The sequence below is a fragment of the Manduca sexta genome, chromosome 20 (genome assembly GCF_014839805.1).
Source record: "Manduca sexta isolate Smith_Timp_Sample1 chromosome 20, JHU_Msex_v1.0, whole genome shotgun sequence".
Taxonomy (NCBI): Eukaryota; Metazoa; Arthropoda; class Insecta; order Lepidoptera; family Sphingidae; genus Manduca; species Manduca sexta.
In genome coordinates this window covers 9,118,021-9,132,591 of record NC_051134.1, presented here as the reverse complement: position 1 = coordinate 9,132,591, position 14,571 = coordinate 9,118,021, and the positions used below count along the sequence as shown (strand labels likewise).

General features: G+C 37.0%; 1 protein-coding gene across 4 annotated transcripts in view; it reads left to right on the top strand.

The window, feature by feature from the left end:
* Positions 1-14,571, top strand: part of LOC115453177 (V-type proton ATPase 116 kDa subunit a1) — a 36,059-nt gene that overhangs the window by 4,249 nt on the left and 17,239 nt on the right. Inside the window, exons 2-5 of one of the 4 annotated variants that reach the window (XM_030181846.2) lie at positions 138-317; positions 1,315-1,443; positions 3,233-3,321; positions 4,060-4,098. In XM_030181846.2, coding sequence (XP_030037706.1) covers positions 138-317; positions 1,315-1,443; positions 3,233-3,321; positions 4,060-4,098 — 437 coding nt within the window. Of the gene's footprint in view, positions 1-137; positions 318-1,314; positions 1,444-2,333; positions 2,420-2,514; positions 2,562-3,232; positions 3,322-4,059; positions 4,099-14,571 lie in introns of all 4 variants that reach the window. The other 3 variants (XM_030181847.2, XM_030181849.2, XM_030181848.2) reach the window with 3 other exon arrangements.

Genomic DNA, 14,571 nt, shown 5'->3' with positions numbered 1-14,571 from the left:
TACTCGAATAGAGATTTGAATTTAGAATTTTTGTTCCACAACAACACTATAAATCGCCTATCTTCAAAAATAGTCGATAGCGTATGCTATGTGTATAAGTATGTACGTATCATTAAAAAGAAACTTTTTGCCAACAGCTAAACCCCGACGTGAACGCGTTCCAACGCAAGTTCGTCAATGAGGTTCGTCGTTGTGATGAGATGGAGCGCAAGCTGCGCTACCTGGAGAAGGAGATCAGGCGCGACGGGATCCCCATGTTGGAGATTCCTGGAGAGTGCCCAGAGGCGCCACAGCCCAGGGAGATGATCGATCTGGAGGTACGAATCGTATTAAGATGATTAGTTCAATACTAGATAATAGTCTAGGTTGGTCAAGAAATCTTTAGGGCAGACCTATGTTCAGCAGTGGACTTGACAGTGACTTGTAGGCTGAAGACAATGAATGGTAGAATCTAGATCTTAATAAGTGGAGTATTCTCAGGCGAAATATTGACCGCTGCGGAGATGAGCGTAAGGCAGTGACATGCAGTACTTAGTAATTCATGTTAATGAAGATGTTTCCTATCAAGTGGATGGCTTTTTGAGTATGCAATTACCACTAGCGCTCAACCTCAGAAGCTTCTAGACAATTGTGTTTGGGTCAGCTGCCTGATCGTCTCACAATTCCAGTAGTTAAAGCATTGTGGTATAAACTTTTTAGCTTTAGTCCTTTACTTACTGTTATATATTTGTAAGTGCCTTTGGATGTATGAAGAGTTGTTCGAGTTAATCTGGTTGCTTCCATTCATAATTTTAGTCAAGCATGACTTGCAATTAGAGTAAAACTTATTTGTGTTAATATAGCAATATAATATTTTAGCGCCGCGCTTGTCGACTATAGTTATTGTATGTAAATTGATACACTAAATTAGGAATAGAAGTTACACAGCATCGTTATCGTCTACTTGATAATGGATCTGAATGTTATGTATGACACCAATTAGTAATATTTTCATGCCTTACATACACTTGAAAAGATTCTCGCACGAAAAACAAACAATGAATAATAGTATACTCTTATTTGCGAAATCACGGCTGTCGGGTGATAATTCTTGCATTTACTTGGTCACAGCTAGAGCTTGATTAAACTTTCAAACATAATATGAAATTTAGTATTGCATCATATAGATGAAAACGAGAATTTAATGTCTCATTGTAGTCTCTGTCGTGCGAGAAATCCTTATGAATCAGAATGTTTACATAATCCCCAAATTCAAAATAGTGTGGATGCTACTATGAGGGCTTAAAATTAATAAATACATATATTATATCGTAGGCAACATTCGAAAAGCTGGAGAATGAGCTGCGCGAAGTGAACCAGAACGCGGAAGCCCTCAAGAGGAACTACCTCGAGCTTACCGAGCTCAAACACATTCTGAGGAAGACGCAAGTGTTCTTTGACGAGGTGAGTCAGTCCCCTCGATGTCGCGTGATCCCCCACTATTGTGCTAATCATACGCAAACATAATCCACCGTTAAAACGGCAGTATCATATACAATAAGATTTATAATGGATAAGATACTGCAAGATACATCACGGCGATGTGTTTGCGCTTAATTGCGAGCGACGGATTAGTAAATTTTGTCATAATATGTTTGATGATGATCTTCAAACGTAATTCTCTTGACAGAAAATCCAATTGTAAATGAAAGGGATGTGCTTGAAATAGCCGAGTGAACGGCAAAGCCACGAAACAATACAGCCGAGGTCAATGTTGCTGTTGTAGAAAAAACCTAGCTCCACGATCGATATTATAATCGTTGTTTTACCTAAATCATCGTATAAATATTATTTATTTTATTAATTTATCCTCGTTATCAAGCAGTGTCTCATATTTTTTTTTATTTTTATATTAATTTCTTTTTATATGAATACTACATATAAGTAGAGAGCACAATAACCCCGACAACCCACTAATATGTGTTCCGACACTTCATTTCTTATTGAAATGTTAACATTTTCCCTTTCAACGATGGTCGTGGGTCTTCTTTGTTTATGAACTGATTCAGTATTATCGACGAGAGTGATGTAACTATGTTCTGGAGTTTTGTTTGGAAGTGATGACGTCAAAAACAATGTCACATTTTGCCGACGAGCGACTATCGTCAATTGATCGATTTGGCCCATTTGTAACTGTCCGCCGACAACGTACATTTTGGAGTTGAAATAATTTTCAAGATTAATCAAAGCGTCTTGGAATCGGCTATCATTGAGATTACACGGTCGGATCAAATGTGACATTGATTTTGACGCGTCCTTGACCTTGGCGCCATGTTGGCGCGTGTTTGCACAAGATGGCGGACCCGTCGAGGGAGGAGGAACAAGTCACCCTACTGGGGGAGGAGGGGCTGATGGCGGGCGGGCAAGCGCTCAAGCTGGGGTATGCTCAGATTTTATCGACCGCTCGCTTGATGCGTTTTGATTTCCGTCCCGATGGGAGTCAAAGCACGTCCTAGAGCGTTATTATTTTTGCAGCGCTTATACTGTGACGCTGATATGGGAGTCTACCGTTCACCACTCAGGCAAGCATTGGAGTCGGCCGGTTTATAGTATATCATCTAATAACACCTCTTGACTTCTGTGTGATGGAATGTTAGCTTAGTGGCGCAACCTGCCAACCACGTTCCGCCTCTGTCAACACCAAATCTAATCTCCGTACTTTAATAGAGCCCCCCACGTGCTAACCAATTGCTGCCTGAGTGAGTTTTTATTTTCTTTTTGAACTAACAAAGTACTCGACATGATTTATTTTTGAAGTCCACGCGCGGTTCAGCCTCGCCGTGTCCACGGTGGTTACAACTTACATTTATTGTTGTTTTTACGTTCTCATACCGTCATGCTTCTGTATGTCATTTTTATGCATGCCATTATGTTTTTTTTATATATGTTTATGTTAAGTAGCTTAGAACACGAGATGTTACTATGTTTCTATATAGTATGTTTAGTTTATTTATTCGACACGACACTGTAATCTGAACACATCTACGACGTAGTACTGAACTAACAATGCAAAGCTTTATAGACAATGTAGCTAGGTGACCACGGCGCGTAGAGGATTTTTTCTTTTTCCAGTGACTGGCGCTACGTTTTTTACTACAACAGGCATATCGGCGACGTGTTATTTTCACGTGCGTCCATTGTGTCGTCCACTGGGCAATGTTTGTCTACATGTTTATGTTTGTCCTCAATGTAGCACGAGGGTGGGGCGAATACCACTGAGTCGATGACGCGGGCGCTTATATCCGACGACCCGAACAGGCATATGGGCCACGTTCAACTAGGGTACGTATGCGTGTGTACACACGGCACTAGACTGACACTCACTTATCCGTACTCTCCCCCCCACCACCCCAACTCAAGTCTCAAACCCCCTAACAATTTGAAGCAATTGAACGGATGGTGGAATGTGTTCGCCTACATCAAAGGATGCATTTCAGAATCGGTCCAGTTGTCAAGCAGATAAACAGAGCTGATTGATCGTCTTGTGTTGTCACAACCAAATTACTGCTCAATAAGAACATCAAGCTTTAGATAATATGTCAAGTGTATTAACACTGAAGCGTACTCAGTGACGCGCGATGATTGGCGAACGATGCTAACATGCATCCAGTCAGAGACGAGACGATCGATCAAGGTGTTCACATAAGCCTGACACTTTTATTATTTGATGACGAAGAACGCGTCTTAAAGCAAATATAGGCAGAGTCAACAGATAAAACGCTTTGAAGTCCTAGACCTTCGGTTACTGGCTATGTGGACATCAAGGCCTGCAATATATTTCTCGCTACTCGGTGATTAAAGTGATAATACTCACACGCGTAGCGTTATTACATTGAAGAAGCAAATACCACTGAAATGGTACGATACCAATGTCCCCTGTAAAGAATGCATGAACTTATTCTCCAAACATGTTTAATGTAAATAAGTGAATTAATGAAGCACCAGATGATACAATTCAAATTAAATACAGACATGTAGTGTTAACGTTTTTTGCTAAATATTTGTGCTTGATTTCCCTAGTTTACGGGATAAGCAAGAATCCTTGGAATTCCTGCCTTGGTTAGTAGTATACATTGTAATTTTATGTAAATTTAGATTATATTAGTTGGTATGTTGGTGGTATCGTGGTATGTGTGTTGTGTATGTGTTTGGGAAACATGGTTATGTTCTATCGAATATCTTCCGATCTTCACTATTGTAAAGTAACTAAACACCCTTCACTTGCTTACTAACATTTCACTTCAATCATGTTTTAAACATACAGAATACGTCAAGGTTACTTGGACTTCAAGAATAGATAATGGACTTAGGTGCGATATTGTAAATGCTGGAATTGAACGTACTCTCAAGCTTTTTCCGTTTTTACGGTTGAATTAGCCGGACACATTCATTTTGTACATATTCGTTAACCATCAGCGAATGGAGCAACCACGGTTGCTTTGCCGTACAACGGGTTACCGGGTACTATAGCGTCATTAACGGAAAGGTCTTGCGGGAGCGATGTTCTTACGGCTAGATCCTAACAGCGTCTTGGTACGAGTGTTTTAGATATTAATTTTGGCTGCCGATGGATTTGTTAGTATTTCACGTATTCTTTCACTATCGACTGATTGAAACTGACGAATCTATCGGCGCCTGAGCTGTATACTATAGTTATTCATTCAATTGAGTGTTTCGAGCGACTTATCAATTAGATGTGTACGGACAGTCGAATTTTCGTTTCAACCTTGACTCGTTTGTATATGGAGGTGATAAATTTGTTTCGCCTTCGACTGTATTGTGTTTTACAATGCCTATTTGAGTACCGTGCGACCAATTAGGTACATTCTGATGTACGTATATTCTGTAAGTATATTTTAAATTGGGACATTTGCCTTGGATATACAGAAGAATATTAAAATTCATGTGAAGATTTGGTTTCCTTGAATAAGGAACGCTTTGTATGCTTTTTCAATAATCATAAAAAGCTAAGATAAGAAAATACAAGGGTGGAGATAATATTTCTATGAATAATAATTTTGTCACAATGCTGGTATTATGTAATCACGAAACATATCTATGAATTCTCTGAAATTGTGTACTTCAATATTCGTACTAACAACGTACTAGACAAACTGCAAACATAACACTCCATAATAATCTTTAAATCGTAGTTGTTCTTTGTCTCGAATTATAGATAGGAAACATGTTTGACTAGTGTCAAAATATACAAAGTCATTCAAAATAATAAACTCGATGATACTACGATGCGATATGTACTGAGGTAATGTAATCGCTATCGGTCTCAACGTCTGATAAGAAGCAGACATTTCTCGAGCAGTCACTACACGAGATTAGTTCGGGATTTGTTTGAATGGCGTCGAAATCTCAGAAAGAGGGTAGTCAAGGTTTTGTCACTTATGCTATGGATCCTTCGAGCCGGATTACCGTTCATTGAATAAAGCAGTACTACGCGGATATAAGGTCTAAATTGCAATAAATATGTTGGAACTGTAAAGATTATGCCACTTCTGTAAACATTTACTGCAAAATCCGCGTTGATTTTTGCGTAAATCCAGTATGAAGTGTGCGCAATCGAAATGTTATCGCGTTGTTATTTGGAGTATATTGCGCCATATCTATTCTCCGTCCGTTTTGGAAAGATATTGAAACTATAACATATTGTCAATCTTGTATTACAAATTGCTGGACAACTGGTTCATACTAATGAAAATGATTATATCTTTCGTTTAACCCATTGGTCTAATGTGGTTTAGTAAACTTCATATAATCTTCGAAAATGTTACTACTGTACTCGAATAACTATGGCAAGGCATAGAAATTCCCTCAAATGGCAATGGTCCAAATTGTTCCATCATGTCCAAAAATTGTCGACGAAGTCATAGATTAAATAATGTTCCACCAAATTGAATCGAAATCAGACCTTGAAGATCTGTTTGTTGCCAACCAAAGCGGGAGCCAAGGCGAAAACCATTCTAGATATACTTCAGTACCCAAAACGGTAGATTTTATGTTTCCATAAATTAAGATTGGATTTTATTGTTTTCAAATTGCTTTTACAACGACTCCTGTGCCCTATTTTGCCAAGGCGAGTAATTTAATGTTCAGGGTATTGCAATGAATAATTCTCATATTTTAAAATATTGATTACTCTTTAAATCAAATCAACACTATTTTTTGGCTAGCTGAGATCGAGATAGCGAGAAATTCTAAAAAATTCTCGCCTCTATAGTGCGAGATTGTGCAAATCACGCTTTTGAATACATGAAGTTATGTTTAAATTTACTTCGAAACTTAATTTACTTAACTTATTATTTTGGGTTAACGTTACCGAAGCGTGGAAGTGATTAATGGTATTTCCCGATGTACGCAAACGTCTTATACTAAAATGCATTATGTGGTCTGGTCACATGACTTGCGCTGTGGGTGCTAAATGAGTTACTTATCGCTCCCCTCGAATGACTCATGGCAATATAATATACAATATGTATATAAATATTACGACCTATGCAGTCGCTGCTCTATGCGTGGATTCAAACCGGATTTTCTATCTAGATTATTTTAATGTTCAGACGTCTGGGGTAAAATAAAATATTGGTGTCGAAAATGAAACCTTATTTCTCACGGATTATTCGCTTAAATACAAAATAGAGTACTTATCAAAAATGAATATTATATGCCAATAAATATCTAGCATATAAAAAAATAACAGAATCCATTCCAAAATAAATTAGTTGTTAATGTGTAAAAGGTGGTAAAAAGGGTAACTAGATTAAATACTTAACAGAAAGAGACGCACGTACTACGTGACCTCACCAGACGTTACGCAGGCCCAAGAAAGAGACAGATACACGATTAGTGACGTTAGAAAAAAAACGCTTCTCTGCTGTGAAATCCCTCCGTTAATGGATTTACACAGAAATATTTACCACGAATTATACAAATGAACGTAAATAGGTATTTCTTTGAAAATGATAACAATTCTGTTTGCGATAAAGGAGCACTTTGCAGTGGTGAAAATTAGTAATCTATATCAATATGGGAAGGTGTCTATATCAATATGGGAATCTCGGATTATACCATATTTAAAGGCCATAGAACCCATTGGAATTACAATGTATTATGACTTGATATTTAAAATCTTAGTTCGATGACTGCAGTATCATGTATGATGCAGTACTAATTATTGAATTCGCTGACATAGCTGCTGTCTTTAACAGTATTTGTCACTGAATACCATCTATAATTCCCCAGTACATACCGTCCAACCGCCCAATTTTCTTAACCGAACGCAGTAAATCAATTGAACGCATTGAATCGATGCGGAGCATTCTAATATTACAGTGCCGTTACCCGAACGTCGACCCCATTTTGCGACTCGTGACTGACAAATTGTCGGCCGTTTGAAAAATAACTTGATGATCAAGTTCATGGATGCAGATAGTATGACATGTGTAGGTCATGATTCGCAAGTATTTGCCTGCCTAGAGCCGTGGTGATTGCGAAACTATTGCCGCAGGTCTATCGGTCTCTTATATGTTACTGTGAATGGCAGCAGTGGCGAAGGTCCATATAACCCGATTCCTGTCGACTTCCCTATATGTAGAATCTTATTATCTTTAGAACGATTTTCAGACAGCATTTATGCATATTAGTACCTATACGTTCTATCGGGTTCCCCTTCGAAATATTTCACTTTTCGCCACTGGTCTGGAGCATAGTGTATCTTAGATGTACTTGTCTATATCATCATCAAGTTTGAAGGTGTATAGAACATATATCAGTGAAGGTTACATCGCGATTTATTGGTAGTTCATAGGTTGGCAACGGCCCTCTACTGCTCCCATTATTTACATGTTTATCGTTAGAGATGCCTGCTATTAATTGATTCAGTAGCTCATTTGCCAGGGAGCAGTTGAAATGTCGAGATATCAATCGATTCCTCTGGAGACTGTAAACGCACATGCGCAAAGTCTTTTGGCCTCGGGTGTTAAAGCTAGGAATAATGCGCCATATTAATCTTTCGGGACTAGGTCGACTCACTACTAAAGGCGTCTCGGCGATTAATATTTTAGATCTAGAAAAATCATGAAATGGTAATTCTTCATGACAAAGAATGTAATATAGACCCAGTCATTAAACTAATCTTAACCTTAATAACAAAGGTTCGCGAAGGTAAGCTTCTGAGAAAGAATTGTTAATTTTTTTAAAATAGTATACTATTGCTATAGTGACGTATATTCCATTCAGTTTATTCACCTGAATATGAATGTGTTGTTTTTATCACTATGCGTAATGTCTTTCGAACGACCTTTAATTTTTATTTGTTAGCTGTAGAATTTGTATAGAATTTATTTTTCGAACCATAATAAAAATATTTGTTAGTATAGTGAAGGAGTAAGGTAATCTCAGACATCTGAGTACCTAAGTCAATATTGACCAATGAACATATGCATTCTTTTCGGTTCTTCGCAACTATGTTCTAATTATTGCTTTGGTGCAAGTTTGCAAGCAAAGAAATAAGGTTTACGACGGGGCTTTTTAGGATCTAGCCAACTTTCACTGATTGCACAAAACAGTAGCAACATTATTACTTCACATTGGTTTTCTTTTAGAACAGAATCACAGTCGCGCTGGTCTATTTGTACAACAAACAAAAATAGTTGATTCATTCGGACAATTTCATATTATTTCATTTCACTCTAGGAGCGATGACGAAATTATAACAATACAAGAAATCTGGTTCAAACAAAGAAACTAAAATAAACTTATCATATTTTAACACGAAAATTTTCCGTATTGATAAAGTATTTTTGGACAACTAAAACACGCATCATTTGACTTCATAAGAACTTTTGCCGAAATCTTTAGTTCGATCCCCCACACATTTCGAAGTAACAGTCAGTAATATTATTCAGTGACGAAGGGTACATATGATCCGATTCCTGCCGGCTTCCCTTTTCTAATTTGTATCAAAACCTATCTTTGAACGATTTACATTTATTTATGTATATTATTAGTACCTATATGTTGTATCAGATTGCTTTTCTGGAAAATTTCCCTTCGCCAGCTGTTTTATATCATTATTTAATGGTATAATCGTAAAAATATAGGAATAAATCGCAGACCTACATATCTGTAAAGACTACAGAAGAATTTCGAAGACTACCAATCCACATTTAGCCAGATTAAAGAACGAAAGGCCGTTACTTCATGAGCAGAAGAGGTTCATGATCAATCAAGAAAAAGAAGTCTATTTTGATTATTTTAGTTTCAGTTTTTTTATCGCTGGGGAATACCCATTCGTTTCCCGCTAGGAAAACTACTATGTTACTTCGTCACGTGTTCTTTTTATATCTTTGCCATTGTGACGTCATTGCCACTATTTTCAGTAATGATAACTAGAAATATAAATACAAATAAAATTTTGGGCTAATGTAGGTTATTCCGATGAGTCGGTGGGATCTTTGTTTATTTCGATATTTTGTGAATATCGAAATAAACAAAGATCGACGATTATTATGAAAATACATTGATTTGGAAATCTACCCAAAATTTGTTAAGGCCATTCTCTTAGGCCTTGGAAAACTTTGTTGTTCTACTTCCAGGTTGAAGATTATGAAGTCTTTCGATAAAATATTGCGTCCCTCGGCGGTCACCACAATTCCATTAGACTCTGGTTATAATTTGTACACCGGTTTACCCCGGAACGGTAGCCAAAAATGTCACTATGGTGATTATCTAATGTACGACAGCCAGCCGGATACAAAATACCCTCCCACCACTGTCTGTGGAGTTTATTTATATATTTCCTACGTATGTCTACGTAATAGGGCTGTCAAGACGTTTCATACATCAGTGTTCGCGCACGCGCACTGCCTACGCCCTCATTCCTGCACGTTAACCTCAATAGCTGTTACGTCACATTCGTTTAATTACATTTGTAATATGTAATCAAATGTTATCAGTTTTTAAGTGTTAACGCTTGACACTGCCCTTGACGTGATTGTTTCATGATCACTGTTTTGATAACTCGAGAATGTATTTTTATCATTTGATTTATGATGTAAGTTGCCAACTTTCGTTTGGTTGTGATATTCATTGGTTGGTTCAATGAGTGTTTTTTCCATGCATTCTTTACAAACTGACCAGTATATGACAAGGGCTTTATCAGGGCACCTAAAATTTACAAACATTTTTACAATTCTATAGTTGAAATCGAATAGTTCTCGTGTCCCGAGGAATACAGTTATGGATAGATTGTCTAGTACGCTTATTACTAATCGTTGATGTCTCATCCTCTCCCAGTGGCCGTTCTGAGCTGAGGTTCGTAGCCCGTTAGTGGCTAGCCCTCAGCATGGTCGCTTAATTTTCAAGGGTTCCAAGCCCCTAAAGAGTTCACCCAAAAGTCCAGTGTGTTTGCATAAGCCGACCCTTGCCAGGCTGAAAAACGTAGTCACGTTAACAAAATGGTAAAACGAATCCGCGTTATCACAAATTTTAACGTGGTTGGTATCCCTCATTCTCGACGATGGCCTCGTCATGAATATAGTGGTAATAAATTGTAGGTGTTTAAACTAGGTGGCTGCCTAATAGTCTTTTGTACGTCTGTCTGTACAATAGGTAACTAAGGACACACCTATTTGATTGTGTTTTTTATTAAGAACCTTGACTGGTCCATAACAAACGCGGTAACGATTGAATGTAAGTCAAATTACGCACGGGTATCGTGTAATAAAACGTTATAGTGCAGCACTGCTGGTAACAAGTCGTTGCTTGTATTCGCCAGTTGTGATAAACGATCCCCATCGCTTTCTTTAATCTATGGCGAAAATGGACCAATCAGAATAAAGTTTTTTGACGCTTACAAATGATATATTTTAATTTAGAACACATTACAGAAGAAGCTAGCGCGTTGTCTAAATTTTTGTGCATCAGTGAGACAGTCGGAATTTTTCCCTGTTAATATTACTATGTCGGCATTATATGGGTGAGGATACTATGGGACAGGACATTTCACCTTTGGACAAAGGTCCCTAAATAAAAAAAGAATTAAAAAAATAGGATATTGTACGGTTGGAGTATCCAAGAGGTATAAGAAAATGTTTTATAGATTTTTTTGTTTTTTTATTGACATAGTAAAATGAGCAACACATCGGTGCTAAATGTATATTGTATTTTATCTATATTTTCATCGTTAAGAAAATTTATCATAATAGATTATTTGTCGCGTATAGTCATCTCTGTAAACCATGTTTATTTACAGTTATCTATTATTAAACAATAATGTTACGACCACTTAACCAACAAGTACGATGAGTATTCAAAGAAATATTATCTAATATTTGTAAACTTCCATGGGGTTTATTTCTCTTTACTGACAATTTATATGGTGTAAAATAAACAAAGCAGAATTATCATTTACTGTTTTATCAGACACGTCCCTACTTAGTGCTCGACTATGTTTTGTTGGTACCTCGTGTGCAAAATGTAAAGCTGTAATGTTCCTCGAGCCGCTGGCTAAGTCAATGCGTTGTGACTTGTGAGTTAGTGTCAAGAACTTTATTATACAAGAATATAAGATTGTAGAGATTATTGCTACGTTGGTAATAAAATTTGATAAGCCCGTACACTTATTAAAAATAATTGCTTGTGTAATATTTGTCGCATTAGAACAGTCATAACGGTATGCAAGAATTATTGAATGAATAACTCGAGTTTTTTTTAACGTTTTGTATTCGATTGACCGATTGATTCTTTATTTTAAATCGAATACAAATGGTTAATACTTTATTATTTAAGTTGCTCGTTTAAAGCTTAAGAATTTTCATCCACGGCGAATCATTTAATGAAGATTTATTTTTCAATGTTTTTACTGTGTCTAAGAGATGAATCTGAAACTGGTTATGATTGATGGTTTCTGTATTACATATATCTTAGCTATGTAGCTAAGAACAAGTATGTACCTGTTTTTATGGTTATTATATCTTGTTTGTGACCTCTAAAAACAACTATATATTTTTTTTACTGAGATACAATATTCTTATTTATTTTTTGATTCCGGTTTTCAGGTAAGTTATTTTTTAATGTGTTTTATAAAGTTTTAGGAATTGTATATACGTCATACAAGATTTTGGTTTAAAATAAACACCGATAAGAGGTTTAGTTGTACTAATAAATAATGCATATGTGTATATGTATATGGGGCACGAATTGTATATTATAAATATGGAATAATCTACTCACCTAGAACATGTAGGTTGTCTTTGTCTGGTTTATTCAAAGACCTTACAACGGACTGGAGTATATTACATTATACTACGCGATTCTTTTTTGCGGGAAATTCCACGAACAAATGTAATTGGTCACACGCGAAAAACTTTTACGACGTTTCGGCCTTGCGCGGAATGTTGCAATGTTTTTATTTATTTGACTTTGGAGTAAGAAATACGAAGATTCTCATTAGTCATTGACATTCCGATATTGCTGAAATGCTTAGTTTAGATGAATACCCTTAGATCCATTGGTAGGTCACAGTTCGTGAAGGATAAAGGAATTGTGGCTACGTGACTTAAGAAACTGGATTATTAGAGATTTTATATGCTTTAAAAACCACACAACTGACAAACTATCCTTAATTATAAAGTACACAGCCTATGTTATGAAAGCAAATTATTATTTTGGTATCTATAAACGGATATAACTTCAAACAAGAACTCCATTAATTATGACTACCTTAAGGACTAAGCGTTGGATACGAAAATCAACTTAATTCCAATTCAGTCTAGGCAGAAACTGTCCCGCGTCAACGTTACTATCAAAAGCACTATCTCTGGAAGTCTGGCGTGTTTTTTTCGTCCATGATAGCGTCATTCCAACATTCCACTGTCCAGACGGCATAACGTTTGCGTTCACGTGCGCCGCACGACTTTGTTGGTAGCATGCCAAGTAGACGGCACGGAGGCGCCAGCTGACGTCTCACGTCTGTTCACGTCTGTATGGAGGAGGGGTGAGCGTAGGTTTGCGTGGTGAGATACTTGAGATGTAGGGCAGATTCAATTGTGGGAAACTCTCCACAAAAGTCGATAACTATCCCGACTGTCTGGGGAAGATTTTATATCTTGTCTGTTGATATTTTCTTAGGGCTCATTTCACTTAATATTAGGTACATACTTTGTTGCTCTACAACAAAAAAAATGGTTTGAAAGCGTAAGGTGTAGTTTTCCGAGAGTTCAGTATCTTGACACAATACTTGACGTGTACGGATGACTGATTCCACTAACACTAGGAAATAGGAAGTCCCTTATAAGTACGAGTATATTTTGATGGTATGTTTATTTTTCGGGAAATGTGTCACATAGATCACTCTCAGCAACGCTATCTTCTTGAAAATTAAAATCCTGTCAAAATAGGTTCTGTCGTTTCGCATATTGTACCCAAGGAACTAGCATCAAATAAAAATTAGGCGTGTTTATGTTTTTGTAAAGTATAAAACTGTAATTTGTAAAGAACCACATGGCTTAGAACCAAATCTTTTTTATCACTGAGTAAATTTGGTATCAACAAAGCCAGTTTTTAAATTTGTTGAATCAATGCAGTCTACAAAACCGTAGCGAACGGGAATATTTTGCAAATGCTAACCAGAGAAAAAAAATTGCCTTTGCTAACATCGCGGACAATTTACTAGAAAACAAACTAAGAAAAACATGATGAAACCTAAAGGGATAGCTGGTAGGTATCGGGTAGTATGGAAGCTTGGCCACTGCTACAGAATAATTCAGCTCCGAGAATTTGCTATACCGGAATGCCTTGGTTGCCTGGAGTGTAAAATTGGCTGCAGATTTCATTAATTTAGATGTCTGCAATTGAGCAGGTGGCTCATATTTGCTACGTAGTTATATATTTCCTGTTCTGCACATGTAATTATGTAGTTTTACAAGAATTCCGCCATAACGTGTCACATACAAGTAAAATTTCCATCCGTAACGTTTATACAAAAAAGTATAATTGTCTACCCACACTTCCAGTCAGTTGTTTAACAGAATGGATACACAATTGAAATTCTACCGTAGCACCTTGTTTTACAATTCACATTGCATTGACGTCAATTTCTTCATGTATTTTTGCGAAAGACACGTATAGCGCACAAGGCCAGGATGTTTTTCCAAAACAATGCGACGAATGAGGCTCTTTGATTGACGGATACTTGTCGGTTTGAGGTATTCTGTCTTCGGCAACCTTGTCTGACTAATTGGCATGTTTCTATGCAAACTTATCAACGTGATTTTAAACGTTATGACAAGTCAGTAAAGTTCAAATGTTTATCAACGGGAAGTGTAGTGGCACTCGATTATCACCAGTATTATTCGTATGATAAGCGATACATTCGTTGAATCCAGAATCTCTCCTTAGTCGACATTCTATTGGACTTAACACTAGGTGCAGTAGGGTCTTATTACCGTTACCATATAAAAAAGCAGCTCACCGAAACCAGCTTCTATGTTGCCTTGTTCGGTACATATGCCTGGTGTT